The sequence below is a fragment of the Carassius carassius genome, chromosome 44 (assembly GCF_963082965.1).
Source record: "Carassius carassius chromosome 44, fCarCar2.1, whole genome shotgun sequence".
Lineage (NCBI taxonomy): Eukaryota > Metazoa > Chordata > Actinopteri > Cypriniformes > Cyprinidae > Carassius > Carassius carassius.
The window spans coordinates 14,539,625-14,561,162 of record NC_081798.1 but is presented as its reverse complement, the minus strand read 5'-3'; the positions used below and the strand labels follow the sequence as shown (position 1 = coordinate 14,561,162).

Sequence of the window (21,538 nt, the reverse complement as noted above, 5' to 3'; positions counted from 1 at the left end):
ATTATTATAGGTTAATTATAGGTTATATTAAAAGTTTTACATATAATTAATAATAATAATAATGTTGTTTTTATTAATTGATTATTAATTAAATAGCAAGTATGCAACCTATAGTATATTTATTATTATTATTATTGTTTTTATAGGTTAATTATAGGTTATATTACAAGTCTTACATATATCATTATTATTAATAATTATTATTATTATATAATTATATTATGTTAAGAATTATATAATTAATAATAATAATGTTGTTGTTTTTATTAATTTATTATTAAATAAATAATAATCATGCAACCTATAGTATATTTATTATTATTATTGGTTAATTATAGGATATATTACAAGTTTTAAATATATTAGTATTGTTAATAATTATAGAATAATATTTTATTAGTAATTATAGAAATATTAATGATACTTATCTTGTATAATTATTAATTAAATGCAATTTTAAGCATGCTTTTTATTATTATACGTTATATTACAAGTCTTAAATATATTTGTATTATTAATAATAATGATTATAGAATTTTATAATAATGATAATGTATAATCAATAATTAAATATTTATATTGCTGAATGTAAATCCCTCGGCTTCTAGAGAGGCGTGGAGCAAGAGGAAGGGTCTGGGCGAATCTAAACTTGTGGTGTAATGTCCTCTGCTGGCGGCTAGCGAACATTCAGCCAGAGTTCAGTTTCAGTGGCCACAAGCGGTTCTACACCCGGAACCATTTAACTGCTTAGCTTTTCCGCGGACATATTTTAGTGAGACACCTAGGACAAGCCAAAAGTTTAACAGCGATTTGTCTTTTCGGTTTTTCTTTCCCCCTAAGTCAGTTCTATCAACAGACACATTAACTGACCGGTTAACCGTGTGACAGTATATAAGATGGGAAAGAAGAAGACTCGTGGAGAGGGGTCGGGGTTGGGGAGAGCTTTAATAAAGGAGAGACTGACCGCAGGCCGTGGCTACAGGAGAAATGACACATGGGTGAGAAATTGTGACGGTCTAACGTTAATCCTAAACTGTTTTACTTTTACCAGAATATTGCAGAGGTAATATGGCGCATTTATAAAATAAGATAAAACAAATAACTTGACATTTTGTCACTTATACAATAAATAAATAAATACGCTTACAATATGTGTAACGGAATCAAGCGCAGCAACAAATATTTATATATAATTTAAAATGATTTTTTTCCAGCTGAGACTGTCAACACAATATCAGTAAACCAAAACATACAGACTACAAATAGTGTTGAAATGGGATATTTTTCTTTATGCAAGAGGGAAACAGTTGGAGTGTTAACTGGGTTCAGTGGATGTAAATCTGATGTATAATAATAGTTTGATGTCTTTTAGCTTCACACCAGTGAGCTGAATGATGGATATGATTGGGGTCGACTCAACCTCCAGTCTGTCACCGAGCAGAGCTCTCTGGATGACTTTCTGGCCACAGCTGAACTTGCTGGAACTGAATTTGTCGCAGGTAGGTGTTGATCATATCTCTAGATAATTTTTACGATTATTTACGAGAAATCAGGTTTATTATCATTAACTAAAACAAATAGAATTTTTTTATTTTTTTTATTTTATTGAAATGAATTTGAAGTGAAATAAAACCGAATACTATATACAGTAAATATTAGAATCATATTATTTGAAAAGCTTAAACTTATGAATAATAAGAAATATTGCAACTAACTGAAATAAGGAGAAGGTGAATATTACTAGAAATAAATTAAAACTGAAATGAAATGAACCTGAATACCCATATTTAAAAAAAGACTAATAAAAATGACGAAGCACATAAACAAATGACAAAACATTTAAGTGAAAATATATATGAAAAATGTAATAGTATTTTAATAACACTATTAGGAACAGAATAACAAATGTGTTTTTTTGTTTTCTTTTCGCAGAGAAGCTCAACATGAAATTTGTCCCAGCTGAAGCGAGAGCCGGCTTGCTTTCTGCTGAGGAGTCCACACGACTGAAGAAACTCCATGAGGACAACAAACAGTTGTTACGCATTCCCCGAAGGTATGTTGTTGTGCAATTAAATGTGATTTCTATAAACCTGTATCAAAGTTCCATTGAGCTGTTGTTATGCAAAAGCTGATTTATTCATCTTGTCACCACAGGCCTCCTTGGGACGAGAGCACAAGCCCTGAGGTTCTGCAGCAAAACGAGAGGGACAGTTTCCTCATATGGAGGAGAGAACTGGCTCGGTGAACGTTTGATTAATTTAATCCATATACACTAGCAAATCCAATTCTCTAGTGCTTTTTGAGCTAATGCAATTTTTGTGATAGGTTGGAAGAGGAACAGAAGTTGATTCTTACCCCTTTTGAGAGGAATCTTGATTTCTGGAGGCAACTCTGGAGGGTCATTGAGAGGAGGTGAGCTCTTGCTTACCTTTTTAAATAAAAAAAAAAAGGCTCTTCACTATCTAATCACACTTTGATGTATGATGAATGATGGTTTCTTAGGGTACTATTTAGGGCCCGAGCACCGATGGTGTGAGGACCCTATTGTAGCTTCTCTGTTTATTATTCATTAATAAACAGAGCAGATACTGTCATTATTCCGATTCTTCTTCTTCTCCAAAATGAATCGCATTTTTGAGGGCTTAAACATGCTCAAAAAGTCATGAACTTTGCACACGCGTCAAACCTGGTGAAAATTTTCGTCTAATATAGGATTCAGAAGAGGGTGTGGCAAAATGGCTCGACAGCACCACCTATACTAATAAAAACAACAGCCTTCCGCTCAACAGCTCACCGCTGTCAACGTTTTTTGTGCCTTTGAATCATGTCGTCATGTCATTCCGCAAGTAGTCCAATAATTTGTCACGATTGAAGTTCAAAATGTACGCGCACCGTTGTGAATGCGCACACACCCAACCATCTACTCACTACACGTGAACAGCTTCAGTTGACTGACGAAGACCGTGAACACGGGTGAGTCATGTAAGCAAATCCAATATATTGTCTTTCATTTTTATATGCAGGTCTAGTAAAATTTAACTAATCAATTGATCACTTTTGTCATGATTCCATAACATTAATGTTAAACGATTCTGGGCTAACTTAGCAAAGTAACGCCATGTTGGTTATTGCTTACTTCTAGCTAGAAAGTTTAGCAGCTTCTACAAGGCTCGAAATTTGCAACATTTTTGTGCACCGTATAGTTTCCTGCTTTTTTGTCCTTTGTCGATCACACCTATGTTGACACACCAATAACTACAAAAAAGACTCTTGGAGCAAAATTCTAAACCCAACAGGAAGTCGGTTATTTTTAATAATATGAGCAAATTTTGTGTAATTTTTGTCATTTCCATGTGTATTTTAACGAACTCCTCCTAGAGATTTATTCAGATCAACACCAAATTTGGTATGCCTAATCTAAATGCCTTTGCGATGTTAAATTGCGAAGATCTTGAGTTTTTGTCGAAGGGCGTGTCCGTGGCGGCCTGGTGAATTTCGATGATTCGCCATGAAAAATAAAGTTGCTATAACTCAGACATACAATGTCCATTCATACCCAAACTTCACATGTTTAATAAGACTCCGAACCTGAACAAATTGACATGTCCACATTGTTATAGTCATAGCACCACCTATTGGCAACAGGAAGTGACATATTTTACACTGTGACGAACTACTCCTAGAAATTTTATGATGTCTTTTTTTGTGGTCAGTCTAATCTAAAGGCCTGTGTTATGTTAAATTGTGGAGATCTTGAGTTTTTGTTAAAGGGCTTGTCCATGGCGCCATGACAAAATTTGATGTCTCACCACAGCAAGAGAAGTTGTTGTAACTCAGCCCTAAAATGTTCAATCTTCCCCAAACTTGACATGTTCGATAAGAGTCCTGGCCTGAACACATCTGAAGGCCAATAATCCATTATAATGATAGCGCCACCTGCTGGCAACAGGAAGATTGGAACATATATGGAATATACTTCGATATATTCGACTTTTATTTTGACTTTAAATGCATATGTCTCACCGTTCACCTTTTTATTAAAGCCACTCGCTGGTGGTGAGCCCGGGTGCGAGGGCCCGTTCATCGCTGCTTGCAGCTTTAATGTTGTTTTGTTTTTTTGCTTTATCTTCAGTGATGTTGTGGTTCAAATTGTTGATGCCAGAAACCCGCTTCTCTTCCGCTGTCCAGATCTTGTAAGTAACTGAGAGATCAGACCAAAACAATTATACTCATAACTATTTTTTTTCTTTTCTTTTTTTTAAACCATGCTTTAATTTGTCTCCATCAGGAAAAATATGTAAAGGAGGTCTCGGTTCACAAAGTAAACATGCTTCTTCTGAACAAAGCCGACCTGCTCACTAGAGAACAGCGGCGAGCTTGGGCGCGATACTTCCAGAAGGAGGGGATCAGAGCAGTGTTCTGGTCTGCTTTAGCTGAGGCACAACGACTCGAGGCAGAGGAGAAGGTAATATATGGAGCTGGTCTGCAGCGATGCACTAAAAGTAATAGTAGTTTTTGTTAGTTGGATTAAATTTGGGCTTTGCAATTTGCAGATAATTAAAAATGTAAAGGAAAAAAAACTACAACAAGTGCATATTTACATCTTTTTTATACCAAATATTTCACAAAAGTATTAAGCAGCACAGCTGTTTCAACAGTGATTATAATAATACTATTAATAGTAAAATGTGTCTTGAGCAGCAGATCAGCATATTAGATTGCATTTAGGCTTTGCATAACATGAATATATTACATTTAAATATATATAGAACTAGAAAACAATTATTTTTGTACTATGTTTGTACTTGTATGTATCAAATACATGCAGCGTGTGTGAGCATAGGATGATTCTTTCAAAATCATATTTTGTCTAGGTTTCAGTGAACAATTTTGTTAATGATGCAAATGAATCTTTGATTTGAATTTATTCATTATTTTCATATGCATTGATTCTTTTAAGGGAATCGAATATTGCTTTCATTATTCTGTTTCTCCTTCACATTTGGTGGCTAAGGGAGAAGAGCCGATGGACCAAGAGGCTCAGAGTGATACGGAACAGGAAGCAACCTCCAAAAATGTCCCAGATGAGGAAAACAGCACTTCACCTAATGAAGAGAAAGATGAGAGTGAGGAGGATGAAGAAGGAAGAGTTTGTGTGGATGAGACAGAATGGCAGACATGCTCCGAGGAATCAGGAGACGAAGACAAACCAGAATCCACAACAGTTTCATCTTTCTACAACTCCAGCCGTTTGTTACGCAAAGATGAGCTGCTTGAAATATTCAAGTCTGTGCATTCTGGGCCGACATACAAAGATGGACAAATCACAGTCGGACTGGTGAGTTTAAATTACATTTCTGCATTATATCAAACATTGTTACTTAAGAATTCAAATTTCAACTCCAAATTCTCTTAAAGGTGGGATATCCCAATGTTGGAAAAAGCTCTACCATCAACACCATCCTGAGGAATAAGAAAGTCTCAGTTTCAGCTACACCTGGACACACAAAGCATTTCCAGGCGAGTGTTTTCTAATTAATGAACAATGGAGGAATTAAAAATCAATTCTTGACATTTTTGCTCCTACATTACTCTTAGGGACAAATTACATTAGCTGTATACCAATAGCTTTCAAGCTATCAGAGTCAAACATTTAGCAGTTAGCAATTTGGAAATCTATAAACGCGTTTAATGACTGTTGGTTTGTCCACATGTTTCAGACTTTGTTTGTCGATCCTGATCTCTGCCTGTGTGATTGTCCTGGACTGGTTATGCCTTCTTTTGTGTCCACCAAAGCCGAGATGATTTGCAGCGGGATCCTACCCATCGATCAGATGAGAGATCACGTTCCAGCCATTGCTTTGATAACCTTTTAAAACAGAAGCGATCATGATAACTGCATCTTTTGCTTGATCTTTTATAACACACTACAGATTGAGGGTGGATATTTCTTTGGAGTAACCAAGACAGCATTTATTTGATCAGAAATATTGTGAAATATCATTACCCTTAACGTAAATACGTCTGTCAGACTATCCCTCGAACTGTGCTGGAGGGGACCTATGGAATCAACATCATCAGACCAAGAGAGGATGAGGACCCTGAGCGACCCCCCACCTATGAGGAGCTGCTCATGGCATATGGATGTCAGTTCCATTTGCACATTGTACACATTAAGGCATTTCACAGCACACTTAACTGACCAACCATGATGGATTCTCTTCATGCAGATATGAGAGGCTTCATGACAGCACACGGCCAGCCAGATCAATCGAGATCAGCCCGTTACATTTTGAAAGACTATGTCAGTGTAAGTGTCTTCCGTTTGTCAGTACCAGCTCTGAATTGTGTAGTTATGAACATGGAGAATGGGAGATTTTAACCTCTTCCTACCTGATTTTCTGCAGGGTAAACTCCTTTACTGCCACCCTCCGCCCCACATCAGCCCTAAAGACTTCCAGCCTCAGCATGCCAGGTGGAGTGGAGGAGTCCAACCAACTGCTAGCGATGCCAACAAGCCCTCAAAAGTCAAACGCATAGAGAACACCGTGGATAAACATTTCTTTCATCAAGTGAGATTCAGCTCTTGAATGAGTTTATTTTGTGGTAACTCCTTCCTGTACAATACATGGCTACTGAAACTGAAATATTGATTTACTTTTGAAGTTAAATCCCTAACAGCACACATAATCGGTCATTTTTTCATAGGAAAATGTGCGAGCACTGACCAAGGGTGTGCAGATGGTGATGGGTTATAAGCCCGGAAGTGGTCCTGTAGGGCCTGGAAACACAGAACAACAGACTGGGAAACCCTGGAAAAAACACGGCAACCGGAACAAGAAGGAGAAAGTTAGAAGACTCAACAAACATCTGGATGCATGATCCCTATACCAAGATGTTTAATGGATATGATCTTTAATGCAAATACTTCAATTTCACCTTGGGTTATACTTGGATGGGATTGATAAGTGCTGTTGGACATTCCCCTTTGTATGAAATATCATCAATCATAATAATAAACTATAACTCTGTATTTTATCAGTGAATTAAATGAAGAGAGTAATGGACACCGATAAACGCTAATAAATGAAGATCTCCTTATGATGTCCTTACAAGTAATTTTGTTCTGTGCTAAAATTGTGGATTCCATTTAGTAAAATATGTGGATTTCTAACAAAGTTGACGATGATATATTGACAGTTTCTCAGTGCAATTCTCTCAAACGTATAATTAGTACTGCATTTTTTTAACTTTCTCCAAGCTGTAATGGTATTTAAATATTAGATAGTATGTAATTATCTGGTATAGTAGTAGCCAAACATTTGTAAATTACCTTTTTAAGGGAAAGATTTATGTTAATCTATAAGGGAACTTGTATATTTTGATGCAGAGATTTGTCATTAAATCTGGCAAGTGTCTTACAACTTTTAATCACATCTTTTTGTAAGTATTTCATGCAGTTTCTCAGTGATAAAAGGTCTTAAGGATATGCATTTTACGCACACATATTTGATTAAAAAACATTAACATTATTTCTTAACTAAGTATTTTAAAGAGGTCATATGATGCTTTTTTAACCCTCTGGGCTTCTTCGCCCGAAAACGGGCGAAAACTTGAATGTTTTGAAATGTTTATTTTTTTTGCTTCATCGGATGGGGATGAAACTTGGTGACTTTTGTTGTATTACCTATATGAACACACAAAAAAATCAAGGAGATGATTCTGATATGTTAAAGGGTCGTAAAAAAAAAAAAGTCACACTTAGCTTCCTCCCGCCCGAAAACGGGCGACATAGGAAATGAATGGGAAATACGAAAAAATAGGAAAACTCAGAGAAACTTTTGGTGGTACAAGCTACAGATCAGCAACTGTGCTGAAAAAAAGTGTACAGCAATGAAGGGGTGACACTCTAGAACATCAAGAGTGCAAATAAGACCCCCCCCCCCCCCCCCCCCCACACACACACACACACAGATAAACTGGCGACTGCAACAGCAAATTTGTAGAATATTCCACATAAAATCAATAAATTAAAAAGAAAAACTTGCTCAAATGCACGCACACACACACAGAGAGAGAGAGAGAGACTGGTAAGACTGCAACAGCAAATTTTGAGAATATGCAAAAATAAATAAATAAAAAATACAAAAGAGACTCTCGCTCAAATGCAACACACACACACACACACATTCACTCACACATACACACACACACACACACAGAGAGAGAGAGATTAACAGGCAAGACTGCAACAGCAAATTTTGAGAATATGCTAAAAAAAATACAAAAGAGACTCTCTCTCTCAAATGCAACACACACACACAGAGAGAGAGAGATAGAGAGATTAACTGAATGCAACAGCAAATTTTTTGAATATGCAAAATAAAATCAATAAATGAAAAAAAAACATCTCGCTCAAATGCAAATACACACACACACACACAGAGAGAGAGAGAGAGAGAGATAAGGCAAGACTGCAACAGCAAATTTATAGAATATGCAAAATAAAATCAATAAATGAAAACAAATCTTGCTCAAATACACACACACAGAGAGAGAGAGAGAGAGAGAGAGAGAGAGAGAGAGAGAGAGAGAGAGAGAGAGAATGTACTGTTAGACTGCAACAGAACAAATTTTGAGAATGTAAAATAAAATCAATAAATAAAACGCTCGCACACACATAAATAATCATAAATAAATAAATCAAAAATCCAGCTACAGCCACAACATGCTGGTCTACACGGGAGCACAAAGGGAACAACATCTGGGCAAACGTGTGGTGCTTGACCTGGTATACGATCTGAAGGGGCACATTGTCACGTGTGACAATTTTTTTCACGTCTTATGCACTTGGTACAGAGCTCCTGCAAAGAAAAATAAGGATGCTGGGCACTGTAAGGAAGAACAGAGCGGAGCTCCCAAGTGCATTGGTGACAATGCAAAACAGGCCACTTCATTCTTCACTTTTTGGATTCACTGAGACACACACCATCGTGTCGTACTCCCCCCCCCCCCCCCCCCCCCCCCAAAAAAAAGAATGTGATTCTGATGAGCACCATGCATAATAATGCAGGAGTGAGTGACCGCGAAGACAGAAAGCCCATGATGATTCTAGATTACAATGCCACCAAAGGAGGAGTCGATAATCTAGACAAGGTATGTGGTATTTGTTCAATGCTAAAAATAATTGTACAATAATTACTTATATTCTAAGATAAATTAAAAATTGAACTTGAAATGTATTGAGAAAAAAGTAAATTGCATTATAAAATAGATTTACTAAAATGTTGTACATGTTTGTGTAATATTACAGATTGTTGCAACATACACCTGTGCCCGAAAAACAGCTCGTTGGCCCATGGCTATCTTTTTTAACATCCTGGATGTCTCTGCCTACAACTCCTTTGTTCTATGGAGGGAGATTAATCCAACCTGGGGGCAGCAGAAAAGCTACAAGAGGCGGATTTTTCTCCAGGAGCTGGGGAAAGCGCTGGTCTACCCATTCATGAAAAGGCGTCCGCACATTCCTCGAACACCGGCCTCTGTGAGCTTCCTAAAAAGCGTAAAGGACTCTAGAGATGAGGAAGCTGGTCCCTCGTCTTCCTTGTCTGCCTCATCTGCCGGTCCACCTACAGCTGCCTCATCTTCCTCATCGGCCGGTCCACCTACAGCTGCCTCATCTTCTTCATTGGCTGGTCCACCTACAGCTGCCTCATCGGCCGGTCCACCTACAGCTGCCTCGTCTTCCTCATCGGCCGGTCCACCTACAGCTGCCTCATCTTCTTCATTGGCTGGTCCACCTACAGCTGCTTCATCGGCCGGTCCACCTACAGCTGCCTCGTCTTCCTCATCGGCCGGTCCACCTACAGCTGCCTCGTCTTCCTCATCGGCCGGTCCACCTACAGCTGCCTCGTCTTCCTCATCGGCCAGTCCACCTACAGCTGCCTCATCTTCTTCATTGGCTGGTCCACCTACAGCTGCCTCATCGGCCGGTCCACCTACAGCTGCCTCGTCTTCCTCATCGGCCGGTCCACCTACAGCTGCCTCGTCTTCCTCATCGGCCGGTCCACCTACAGCTGCCTCATCTTCTTCATTGGCTGGTCCACCTACAGCTGCCTCATCGGCCGGTCCACCTACAGCTGCCTCATCTTCCTCATCGGCCGGTCCACCTACAGCTGCCTCATCGGCCGGTCCACCTACAGCTGCCTCGTCTTCCTCATCTGCCGGTCCACCTACAGCTGCCTCATCTTCTTCATTGGCTGGTCCACCTACAGCTGCCTCATCGGCCGGTCCACCTACTGCTGCCTCATCTGCCTCATCTTCCTCATCGGCCGGTCCACCTACAGCTGCCTCATCTTCTTCATTGGCTGGTCCACCTACAGCTGCCTCGTCTTTCTCATCTGCCGGTCCACCTACAGCTGCCTCATCTTCTTCATTGGCTGGTCCACCTACAGCTGCCTCGTCTTCCTCATCTGCCGGTCCACCTACAGCTGCCTCATCTTCTTCATTGGCTGGTCCACCTACAGCTGCCTCATCGGCCGGTCCACCTACTGCTGCCTCATCTGCCTCATCTTCCTCATCGGCCGGTCCATCTACTGCTGCCTCATCTGCCTCATCTTCCTCATCGGCCGGTCCACCTACAGCTGCCTCATCTTCTTCATCGGCCGGTCCACCTACAGCTGCCTCATCTGCCGGTCCACCTACAGCTGCCTCATCTTCTTCATTGGCTGGTCCACCTACAGCTGCCTCATCTTCTTCATTGGCCGGTCCACCTACAGCTGCCTCGTCTTCCTCATCGGCCGGTCCACCTACAGCTGCCTCATCTTCTTCATTGGCTGGTCCACCTACAGCTGCCTCATCGGCCGGTCCACCTACAGCTGCCTGGTCTTCCTCATCTGCCGGTCCACCTACAGCTGCCTCATCGGCCGGTCCACCTACTGCTGCGTCATCTGCCTCATCTTCCTCATCGGCCGGTCCACCTACAGCTGCCTCATCTTCTTCATTGGCTGGTCCACCTACAGCTGCCTCATCTTCTTCATTGGCTGGTCCACCTACAGCTGCCTCATCGGCCGGTCCACCTACAGCTGCCTCGTCTTCCTCATCGGCCGGTCCACCTACAGCTGCCTCGTCTGCCTCACCTTCCTCATCTGCCAGTCCACCTAAAGCTGCCTCATCTTCTTCATTGGCTGGTCCACCTACAGCTGCCTCATCGGCCGGTCCACCTACTGCTGCCTCATCTGCCTCATCTTCCTCATTGGCCGGTCCACCTACAGCTGCCTTGTCTTCCTCATCGGCCGGTCCACCTACAGCTGCCTCGTCTGCCTCATCTTCCTCATCTGCCGGTCCACCTACAGCTGCCTCATCTTCTTCATTGGCTGGTCCACCTACAGCTACCTCATCGGCCGGTCCACCTACAGCTGCCTCGTCTTCCTCATCGGCCGGTCCACCTACAGCTGCCTCATCTTCTTCATTGGCTGGTCCACCTACAGCTGCCTCATCTGCCGGTCCACCTACAGCTGCCTCATCTTCTTCATTGGCTGGTCCACCTACAGCTGCCTCATCTGCCGGTCCACCTACAGCTGCCTCATCTTCTTCATTGGCTGGTCCACCTACAGCTGCCTCATCGGCCGGTCCACCTACTGCTGCCTCATCTGCCTCATCTTCCTCATCGGCCGGTCCATCTACTGCTGCCTCATCTGCCTCAGCTTCCTCATCGGCCGGTCCACCTACAGCTGCCTCATCTTCTTCATTGGCTGGTCCACCTACAGCTGCCTCATCTGCCGGTCCACCTACAGCTGCCTCATCTTCTTCATTGGCTGGTCCACCTACAGCTGCCTCATCTGCCGGTCCACCTACAGCTGCCTCATCTTCTTCATTGGCTGGTCCACCTACAGCTGCCTCATCGGCCGGTCCACCTACTGCTGCCTCATCGGCCGGTCCACCTACAGCTGCCTCGTCTGCCGGTGCGTGCAGACTGGTACATCGACAAGCGGACAAAAGAAAAAGGTGCCAAATGTGCTGGCCGGAAGATGTTAAAACCAGCACTATTTGCAAAAAATGCAAACTTCCAGTCTGCAAGAAGCACTTTGTCACTATCTGTGACTTCTGCAGTAATTAGTAAAACAATTAGGCTACAATTTGTATGTATATATTTCAAATAATATGTAGCATTATTATTATTACCATATTTATTTTTTTATTAAATTTACGGTTTGATAATTATTGTTTGTTTTTATTTTAGCATATGAGTTCCTGATATATATTCCATATTCAACAATAAATAAAATAAATACAGTTTGTATGTATATAGTTAAAATGTTTGTAATGTTTATTAATATTATTATTATTATTAACATGTAATTTTTTAACCTAGAGTTTGATAATGATTGTTTGCTGTTGTTATTTTATGTTTATTTCTGTTCGATCATAATTGCTGTTCCCTTCTGAAGTTATTACTTATTGAATTAAAATTAATAAAAAATAACAAATTTATTGCTAAATGTCTGTATAACGTGTTTTGAATTATCACTAACCATCCCTTATTTTGTTCAATTATTTGAATAATCAAATACTGAGTAACAAAAATGTTTAAAAAATATAGTAATCATCTTTTAGAATATCTAAATGTATATCTAAATTTAAAAAAACGAATAAGATAGAGAAATCATGTCTAAAACAACAAAAGGAATCAAAAAGCCTTTCTATATAGGATATATAGGAAGCTATAGGCAGCCTACAGGCTGGTACAGGACATTACACAAAGGTGGCTATTTTTTAAAGCCACTAGATGAAGTTCTTCTCCTGGAACATTTTTTTTTCTAGGCTGGCACTCTACTTTGATGTGAAATGCTGCATTTATTGAAAAAAAAATTAAATAAATATAAAATAAAAAATGATATATTAATTCTAATGGAAAAAATAGCTCATAAAAAATTATATAATTAATGCAAAGTATCATAAAAAATTCTAAATAATAATCAGAAAACATTATAGAACAAAAAAATATTTGATTGGTTATCCTGGGAAAAAGTAAAGTACAATTTTAAGGCTTCGCCCGTTTTCGGGCGGGAGGAAGCTAAGTGTGACCCATTTACGAAGAAGCCCAGAGGGTTAAAGATCATTATTTGGTGTAACAGAATATGTTGACATACTTTTATGTAAAAAAGAAAACATTCATTCATACTGTACATTATTGTAGTTCCTCTATGCCCCGCCTCAAACGAGTCGTTTTCTACAAAGTCCCGCCTTCCGACAAGCGCAGTCTGCTCTGATTGGTCAACTGACCCAGTGCATTGTGATTGGCCGAACACCGTACCACCGCGAACACACTGATGAAGCTTATGTGTTTGCAGTACACAAGCCACAGACGGTTAAGACAGCTGACTCCACTGTGTGACCCCCTCTCTCTCTCTCTCTCTCTCTCTCTCTCTCTCTCACACACACACACACACACGCGACACGCAAAACTCTGCATTTGAACATTCAATGGCAAATACTTAAACTGTGTACTGGGCAGTAAGTAAGTTTGCCGTTTCGAACACAGCCTAACATTCTTGATATAAACATTATAAACAGCCCATTTAAATGAAAGTCACATGTTCTGTCAATCTGTTGCAGATTGCTATGGCTTCGTATATGTTAATTTTGGATGTCATCCATTCCCTGTCATTATCTTTCTCCATTTATTTGTGGTATAAGTCTAAAATCGGTAAGGGTTTATAGACACACACATACATCACTCATTGGTATAATTGTGTGTATAATTTTTCACAATAAATGACTTATCATGTTCTCAAGGGGAAAAAATTAAAACGGTATCCAGGAGGAGGAAGCTGAATTTTCTAGTTGTGTCTCTGCTGTTTGTAATGAGTGGCTGCGTTTACCTGAGTTTACATGTCCATTCAAGTCCAATAATGGTATTTCCAACCATGAGGAGACCACTTGGCATGTTCCTCTATGTAAGTAAAGTCATTCTCAAAGGTTAAAGATATGTACCATATCTGATACTGTATGTAAACTTATACAATATGCAAAATCATGCTTGCTTAAAACATATCAGTATTTTGCATGTGTCTTTTGGGAGCAGGACCATACCGAGAACCTTGGTTATATGTTGGGTCTTCTGTCCTTCGCAGTCAGCTGGACTGCATAGTTTCCCTTCATCCTGAAAGCTGTGAGTAGCATTTGTGAGAACGTTTAAAATAATTATTTCAAACACATTATCATGTCTGTCTTTTTGTTTTGCTTCATTTAACCTAAAAAAGTCAGTTTGATGAATATGTCCTCAGAGCATCAGAGATGTTTGATTCTTCATCAGAACAAATTTGGATTTAGCATTCTATCAAATGGATTATCGGTTGGATATCAATGCCATTATATCACCAAATGGATCCTTTGCAGTGAATGGGTGCCATCAGAATGAGAGTCTAAACAGCTGATAATAACATCTCAATAATCCACACAACTCCAGTACATCAATTAACAGCTTGTGAGGAGAAAACCTGCGTGTCCTCAGACGTTTTTAACTTTAGATATACAGCTTGGGTGAGGAACTGGAGTAGTGTGGATTACTTTTGGATTTTAGTCATGTTTTTAGCAGACTCTCCTTCTGACGGCACCCATTCACCGAAGAGGATCTTTTGGTGAGCAGTCTGTTATAATGATAAAATAAACTAATCTACATCTGTATTGCTTAAGGGTTAGTGCATTTTCATTTTGGCAAATTAAATAGTTGTGCACAAATTTCATAATGAATTAAATGTAAACAGAACATTAAATGAAAGAACAGTCACAGACTGCTGTATATTCACTTTGTATAAACTGTCTAATTGTGTCTTTTCTGTCTTTTGCAGAATAAAGGAGAGCAGAATTCTGCAGTGCAGGTGTCCTCTAGAGTTCTGTCTTCTGTAGCTGGATCTCTGTTTGCCTCTGCCATTCTTCTCTACCACACACAGCTAAGATCTGTAATCAAAGCAATGCCATGGATACTCTCTGCTATCAGCTGTGCAATTCTGGATCTTTCTGTATCCTTTGACACAGACTGTGAGTGACTCGGTGTCTGGAAGTGGACTGGTACATTTAATGTACCAGTGTTCTCAGTCTAATCTTTAACTTTGATTTTTCAGATTTAGGTCCTCGTCTGTTACAGAGTCTTTACTAGGTGTGCAACAACAATGTTGAATGCTGCAGAAAGAAGCACCTCTCAGCAAGAGGCAGGTTTGCTCTTGTTTAGAATTTTAGTGAAGTGGTTTTATGGTTTATGGTGTTATGGTATGGTAATTGATTAATTCTCATTGTCATGCTTGTATTTGACTGGTGTCTCTTCCAGGTTTGTCTCAAGGAGGCCACCATCTCACGGGACAGTTCATCAGAGAGTCTTCCGCTAAAGAGGACTGTCAGGGTGGTGCGGGTTGATGAACAGTGTTCCTCTGGTACCTCGACTGGCTCTGAACTTGAGGTTAGAACACCATTCCTTTTCTTTTCAGAGTTGCACATTATATGGCCCATAAATGAGACGCTATGACACAACTCCAAATAAAATGACCAAACCTGTACTGTCCTACACGTGTGATTTCACACTGCTTTATGTACGCACAACCAAATTACAAATAAAATAAATATAACTGACAAAAATATATTAATCAAATGAAAAAAAAAATCCTAATAAAAGTGTAAAACTGATATTAATGTATCTGTTATTTTATGTATATATATTATTACATTATATTTATTGTTTAAATATGTTTATTGTTTATTATTTATTACAAATATTATATGTTCTAAACATGTAATATAAATAATTTCTAACATATATATATATATATATATATATATAATTTTTAAAAGATATATAATTACTGTATAAAATTAGTTTTCATTAATAAACCTCAAATTATAAATGTAAAAACTAACATTAAAGTAATAATAAAATGTCATAACTGGAGGCTGCAGTACTGCTTTAGGAGGGTAGATGGTAGCAGAGTTTTAAAAGACTAAAGCAAATCACGTGTAAAATTTGTGTATACATGTGTTTGAGTTTCCTGACAGTTTTTCAAAAGGATTTATTTAAAGTATCTATTCAACATATTGCCTGCACACTTATCTGAAAAAAAATTGTCTATATAATCTAATCACTCAGTATAACATCTCAATATAAATTGTACGTCACCGTTTTGCAGAAAATGTTGTTGTAGTTCTTTCTTGGCTCTCTAAATGGCTTCTGAGAATGCAAAGTGATTGAGGATAGCATTTAATCTAAAACAAAGGCAATTCGCCCTGGACGAAAACAATTGAACTTTGTTTTATTCACTAAGCAGGAAAAAGCTAAGCATGTGAACCGCCTCAGACACTGTGTGTGAGTTCAGAGTTCAGACGTCTGATGTCAAGAGCAGTCTTCCAGTGATGAATGTGTGATTTCTGATTGCTGTTACTATAGTTAAACTATTCAATTTCTGAGCCAATAGCTTCAGTTACAAGCAGAATTGTAACGCAAGTTATATAATTTGGTATATAAAGACTCATAACTAGCTGTGAGAGTTGAACAAAATATATATAGTATCTATACTATACTATACTATACTAAGTATCTAAATCAGAAAAAAAAACATGTCTCATGGGCAGTTTTAGGTACAGCTAGACAATCAAAATGGGAGATTCCTGCAATTCCATTCCATTGTGTCAATTACTGTAAGCAGTTGTGGAAGAGAAAGCTGCGCTTGGTGTTCCAGAAGTTCATGTTGTTGCTTGATTGTTTTGCTGTTAAAGATCTATAATAAAGGAACAGGGCAGGACCTTTCTGCATCCGAAGTGGTACAAAATGCTTGTTCAGTCTACATGAGAATTTGGCCCTCGCTCTGCTATTTTAAGAGTGGGTCTGTCGCCCGCCCGATGTGTGGAGAACAGTGGACAGGCCGAGGGCTTTTCTGTTCTTTGAGAAGCGGTTGTTTGTGTCTGTGTGTATGAGGAACTAAACATTCCTCTGAAGATATTTGAGCCTTAAAGGAGTAGTTTAGCACAGAATAAAACATTACTTCCTTCATACACCCTCTTCTAATTCCAAACCTATAAGATTCCAAAATTAGATTCCATTTTTTTTGTTTATTAAATTATTATGTTTTTTCAGTAAATGCAGTTTGTTTATTTTTTGTTTAACATTTATTTTTATTTTACTTATTAAAGGCATTTTTATTTATTAATTAAATGTATAAAAACTTTTTGTTCCAATTATTTTAATTTTAAATTAAACATAAAATTTTGTGATCATGTATAATTTATTATACATTTTATTAATGTATTTATTTTTATATATTAAAGAAATCATTCACAAAAAGTTGCTGAGTTATTGGTTCAATTACATATTAAAGGAATTTCATTTATTTAGAAAATAAATTATTCATTAGACTTATTTTTATTAAGTGGACTTTTTATTAAATGCATTTTATTTTATTTTTTTGGTTTAATTTATTCATTATGTTTATCATATGAATCATTAAAATGTTTATTAAAAGCATTTTATTTATTCAATTCATTATTAATTCAGTGTATTTATTAAATTAAATTATTAAACATATTTTATTTTATTAAATATATTTAAAAATAATTTGCTTGAGAGTTTGTGCCATTGTTAATTAAGTCTATTGTTATTCTTGAATGTATTAATTCTTATCATCTTATCATTCATATACTAGCTCTTCTAGTACAAAACAAATTATATATATATATATATATATATATATATATATGTGTGTGTGTGTGTGTGTGTGTGTGTGTATATATATATATATATATATATATATATATATATATATATATATATATATATATATATATATATATATATATATTATTATTATTTATTTATTTATTCATTTATTTATTGTTCATTTATTAAATGGGACTTTGAAGAAACAAAAACACCATGGATCCTGGTAGAGGAAGCTCCAGAAGATCTGCAGAAAGCAGAGCGGAAAAGTTAGTGTCCACATAATCAGACGAATAAACCTGGTGCCACTGACTCTGTTGAATGGTTATGCATTACCATGATTTGAGTGTTTTTGAAGTTTAATAAAGCAGTGTAAAACTGGATGTCGTTCATATACTACTTAATATAAAGCGCTCTGTGTCATTGTGGACATCACCATCATGTTTTTTAATGGACTTTGTGTGACCGTGAGTATACTTGAAAGCAAAAAAGATGTAATCTCATACAGTACCTCAGTACCTATTGTTACCAGCTTTAGAAGGCTGATCTACACTTGTATCCTTCCCTCACGGCGACTAAGTCTCCCGGCACTTCCCTGTCATTCACACTGATGACTTTTTCCATTGTCGTCCCCTTTCCTCTCCAGAGCCATGTTGTTGATTAATGGGATGGCTCTGAAAACCTTATCGGACCTGTCGTTTTCATAGACGATACCGAACACTGACAAATGAAGGGAGGTGACACATTAACTGCCCTAATAAAAACCATATCACCCTTTTGCAGGGTCTCCAGGTCGGGAAGTTACTTCCTTTATTTTGATGGTTTCTGCCGGTTTATTTGAGGTGGACTGGACATGGCCCAGCAGCCCAAGATAAGACACAGACAAGACCGTGAGTGTTTTCAGTGTCTTTGCTGACCTGCCTTGGCTTGTGACTTTGCCTCCCATGCTCTTTGTATCTCAGTCAGTCGGGTTTAACAGATGGATATTAGACTTCCTTAAAGCACGATATCAAAACAATGCTTTGATTAGAGTATGTCAAGTACATGAGGACATTTCTTGTCCTGGTGGATTTGCGTTGGGGATGTGAAAAATGTGTAGGGCCAGACCCACACAGTATCTGAATGACAGAAATTCCTGTCATTCACAAAGTTCTACACATTCTGTGTCTTTGCACATTTGGTAACAGAATAGCATAGATTCTGAGAAGATACAATATTGCGAAAGTATTTATACCCCCTTTTTTTCATGTTTTATGTTGCTGCCTTATTTTAAACTGCTTTAAATTACTTATTTCCCCCACATCAATCTACACCTCATATACCATAGTGTCAAAGCAAAAAAGAGGGTTAGGGAAAATGTATTAAAAATAAAAATCTTAAATGATTTCATTGCAAATGTATTAATACCCTTATTTGGCTTGGGAGCATTAATATAGCTGTCTGTAGATGTTACTACACTGTTGCAGATTTAATTGAATGGTTATGACAACGGTTAATGGTTAATGGTTATCACAACGGTTATGAAAGACACACATCTTACAGATAAAAGCTGAAAATGCATAACTGCCTGTAGAGCTCAGAAACAGTTTTGCTTTAAGCCACACATCTGGGGAAAAGTTCAGAAAAAAATCCTCTTCATTGAAGGTTCACAGAACCTCTGTCTGTTGCCCTTAATGGAAGAAGTTTAAAACAGCCAGGATTCTTCCTAGAGATTGCCTTCTGACCAAATGGAGCAATTTATGGAGAAGGGACTTGGTTAGACTGGTGACAGAGAAGCTGATGGTCATTGTAGTTGAGCTCCATGATCATATATGGAGAATTCTACAGAAGGATAAACTTCACTGCAACACTACATTGATCTGGACTTTATGGTAGTTTGACAAAACTCTATCCTCTCCTCAGTGAAGACACATGAAAACAATTGGAATTTGCAAAAAGCACCTAAAGGACGGATTGTGAGAAACAAGATTATCTGGTCTGATGAACCTCCAAGCATCATGTTTGAAGGAAACCAGCTCTGCTGCAGAGTACCATCCCTAAAGTAAAGTGTGCTGGTAGCAGCCTCGTACTCTGTGGCTGTTTTTCAGTGGCAGGAACTGAGGGACTCATCAGAGTAGAAGAAAAGGATGCTTCGAGGGTGAGTAGAAGATGGACGAATTTTCATTTTCGGGTGAACTAAGAGCATGAGCAAGAGTCCAGAGCATTCAGAACCTCAGACTGGGCAAAATTGTTCACCTTCCAGCAGGACTATGACCCTAAGCACACAGCAAGAGTGGCTTAGAATCTCTGTGAATGCCCTTGAACATAAGACAGCAACATAACAATGCATGACAAAATGAAGGGGTGTGAACACACACACACACACACACACACACACACACACACACACACACACACACACACACACACACACACACAAACACACACACTCACACACACACACACACACATACACGCATTTTCCTGACAATTTATTGCACCAATCACTTGGCAAATTCTTTATTTTGTATTTTTTTTAATGGTTAATTTAATTACACAATCTGAGATGTTACAAATATGAAATTCTGTCATCATTTACTCACCCCATGTTATTGTATATCTTTCTCTGTTCTGTGGAACACAGAAGGAAACAACCCCCCCCCCCACTGAAAGTCATTGGGGTCCAAAGTTTAGTCTCCAATGCGTTTTTAAAATATCTCCCTCCTCCTTTTTGTAATAACTGTTATTTTAGTATTGTTTATATAATATTATAGTTTTTTATTTATATTTTGAATTAGCTTTTCATATTTCCATTTTTTTTCATCATATTTTTAGTTCAGAATTAGTTTTTATTTAGTTCCAGTTAATAATCTTATTGCTTCAACCTAAACATTTCTAGTATTTCATCTAACATTTCTACTTTTATTTCAGCTTTATTTCAGTTAACAAATGCTTTTTTAGATTTAATGACAATAACCTGTTTGGAATTACATGGTGAAGACATTGAGACATTTATTTTGGGGTGAACTAGCCCTTTAAGCTATAACCTCCAAAAACATCACAGTTACTCCATATGTTCTCATGAAAGTTTTAAATTGTTTTTTATTTTTTTCATTTCCTCACTGGGTTTTGTGCATGAAGAAAATGTGCTCTTTGACATACATGTGAACTCAGACTGCTGATCTATCATTTCACAGAGCCTCTGTCGTAGCACGCAGTGGATAATGCTCTTCTCTGATGTCACAGACCACTCGCTGACGCCCAGGCTGCATTCAGTCTACACTGGGCCTGAGGTTGTAGTTAATCCTCTCCCCCCTTGAACTTGGAGAAATGAAAGCAAACTGTCCGCTTTGTTTAAAGAGCTGGAATCCTGTTTGCACATCTGACTCGAAGCATGGATCAGAACATCTGAACCTGCGGTTATGTGCTAGGACTCTTGTTTTTCTTTTGGATTGGCACGTACGTCATCTTGAACCTGCTACAAGGGGCAGAACAAGGTGGCATGAGTTAAAATTCAAATTCAGGCCCTTTCTCATAATCCATTTCTGTTTTGTTTGTTTTTTTATTCGAGAATTGACAATCAGAACATCATAATGCTGCATGTTCATCCATTTCCTGTGTGGTTTTGAATGGATCGTTTCTGATTCAAAGCCTGTGGTTTTAAACATGGTTTATCAGATGGACAGTTGATTTATTCAGTCACACGTATTATTTCATAATACGTGTGTGTATATATATATTTCATAATACATATGTGTGTGTATATATATATATATATATATATATATATATATATATATACACACACACACATATGTGTGTTCGTAAGCATATATTAATATAAAAAGGCCCTAGACT

The 21,538-nt window shown here is 38.1% G+C and overlaps 1 protein-coding gene and 1 pseudogene across 1 annotated transcript; both read left to right on the top strand.

The window, feature by feature from the left end:
• The first annotated feature begins 676 nt into the window (after nt 1-676).
• Nucleotides 677-7,100, top strand: lsg1 (large 60S subunit nuclear export GTPase 1). Its single transcript, XM_059537560.1, has 14 exons — nt 677-998; nt 1,373-1,499; nt 1,933-2,053; nt 2,155-2,241; nt 2,326-2,412; nt 4,133-4,193; nt 4,289-4,465; nt 5,015-5,338; nt 5,419-5,520; nt 5,721-5,864; nt 6,023-6,146; nt 6,231-6,310; nt 6,408-6,572; nt 6,709-7,100. Exons 1-14 carry the CDS (start codon nt 897-899, stop codon nt 6,880-6,882), a joined length of 1,875 nt encoding a protein of 624 aa, XP_059393543.1. The 5' UTR covers nt 677-896; the 3' UTR covers nt 6,883-7,100.
• Nucleotides 7,101-13,371: 6,271 nt separating this feature from the next.
• LOC132126226 (uncharacterized) lies at nt 13,372-19,818 on the top strand (annotated as a pseudogene).
• The last annotated feature ends 1,720 nt before the right edge of the window (nt 19,819-21,538 follow it).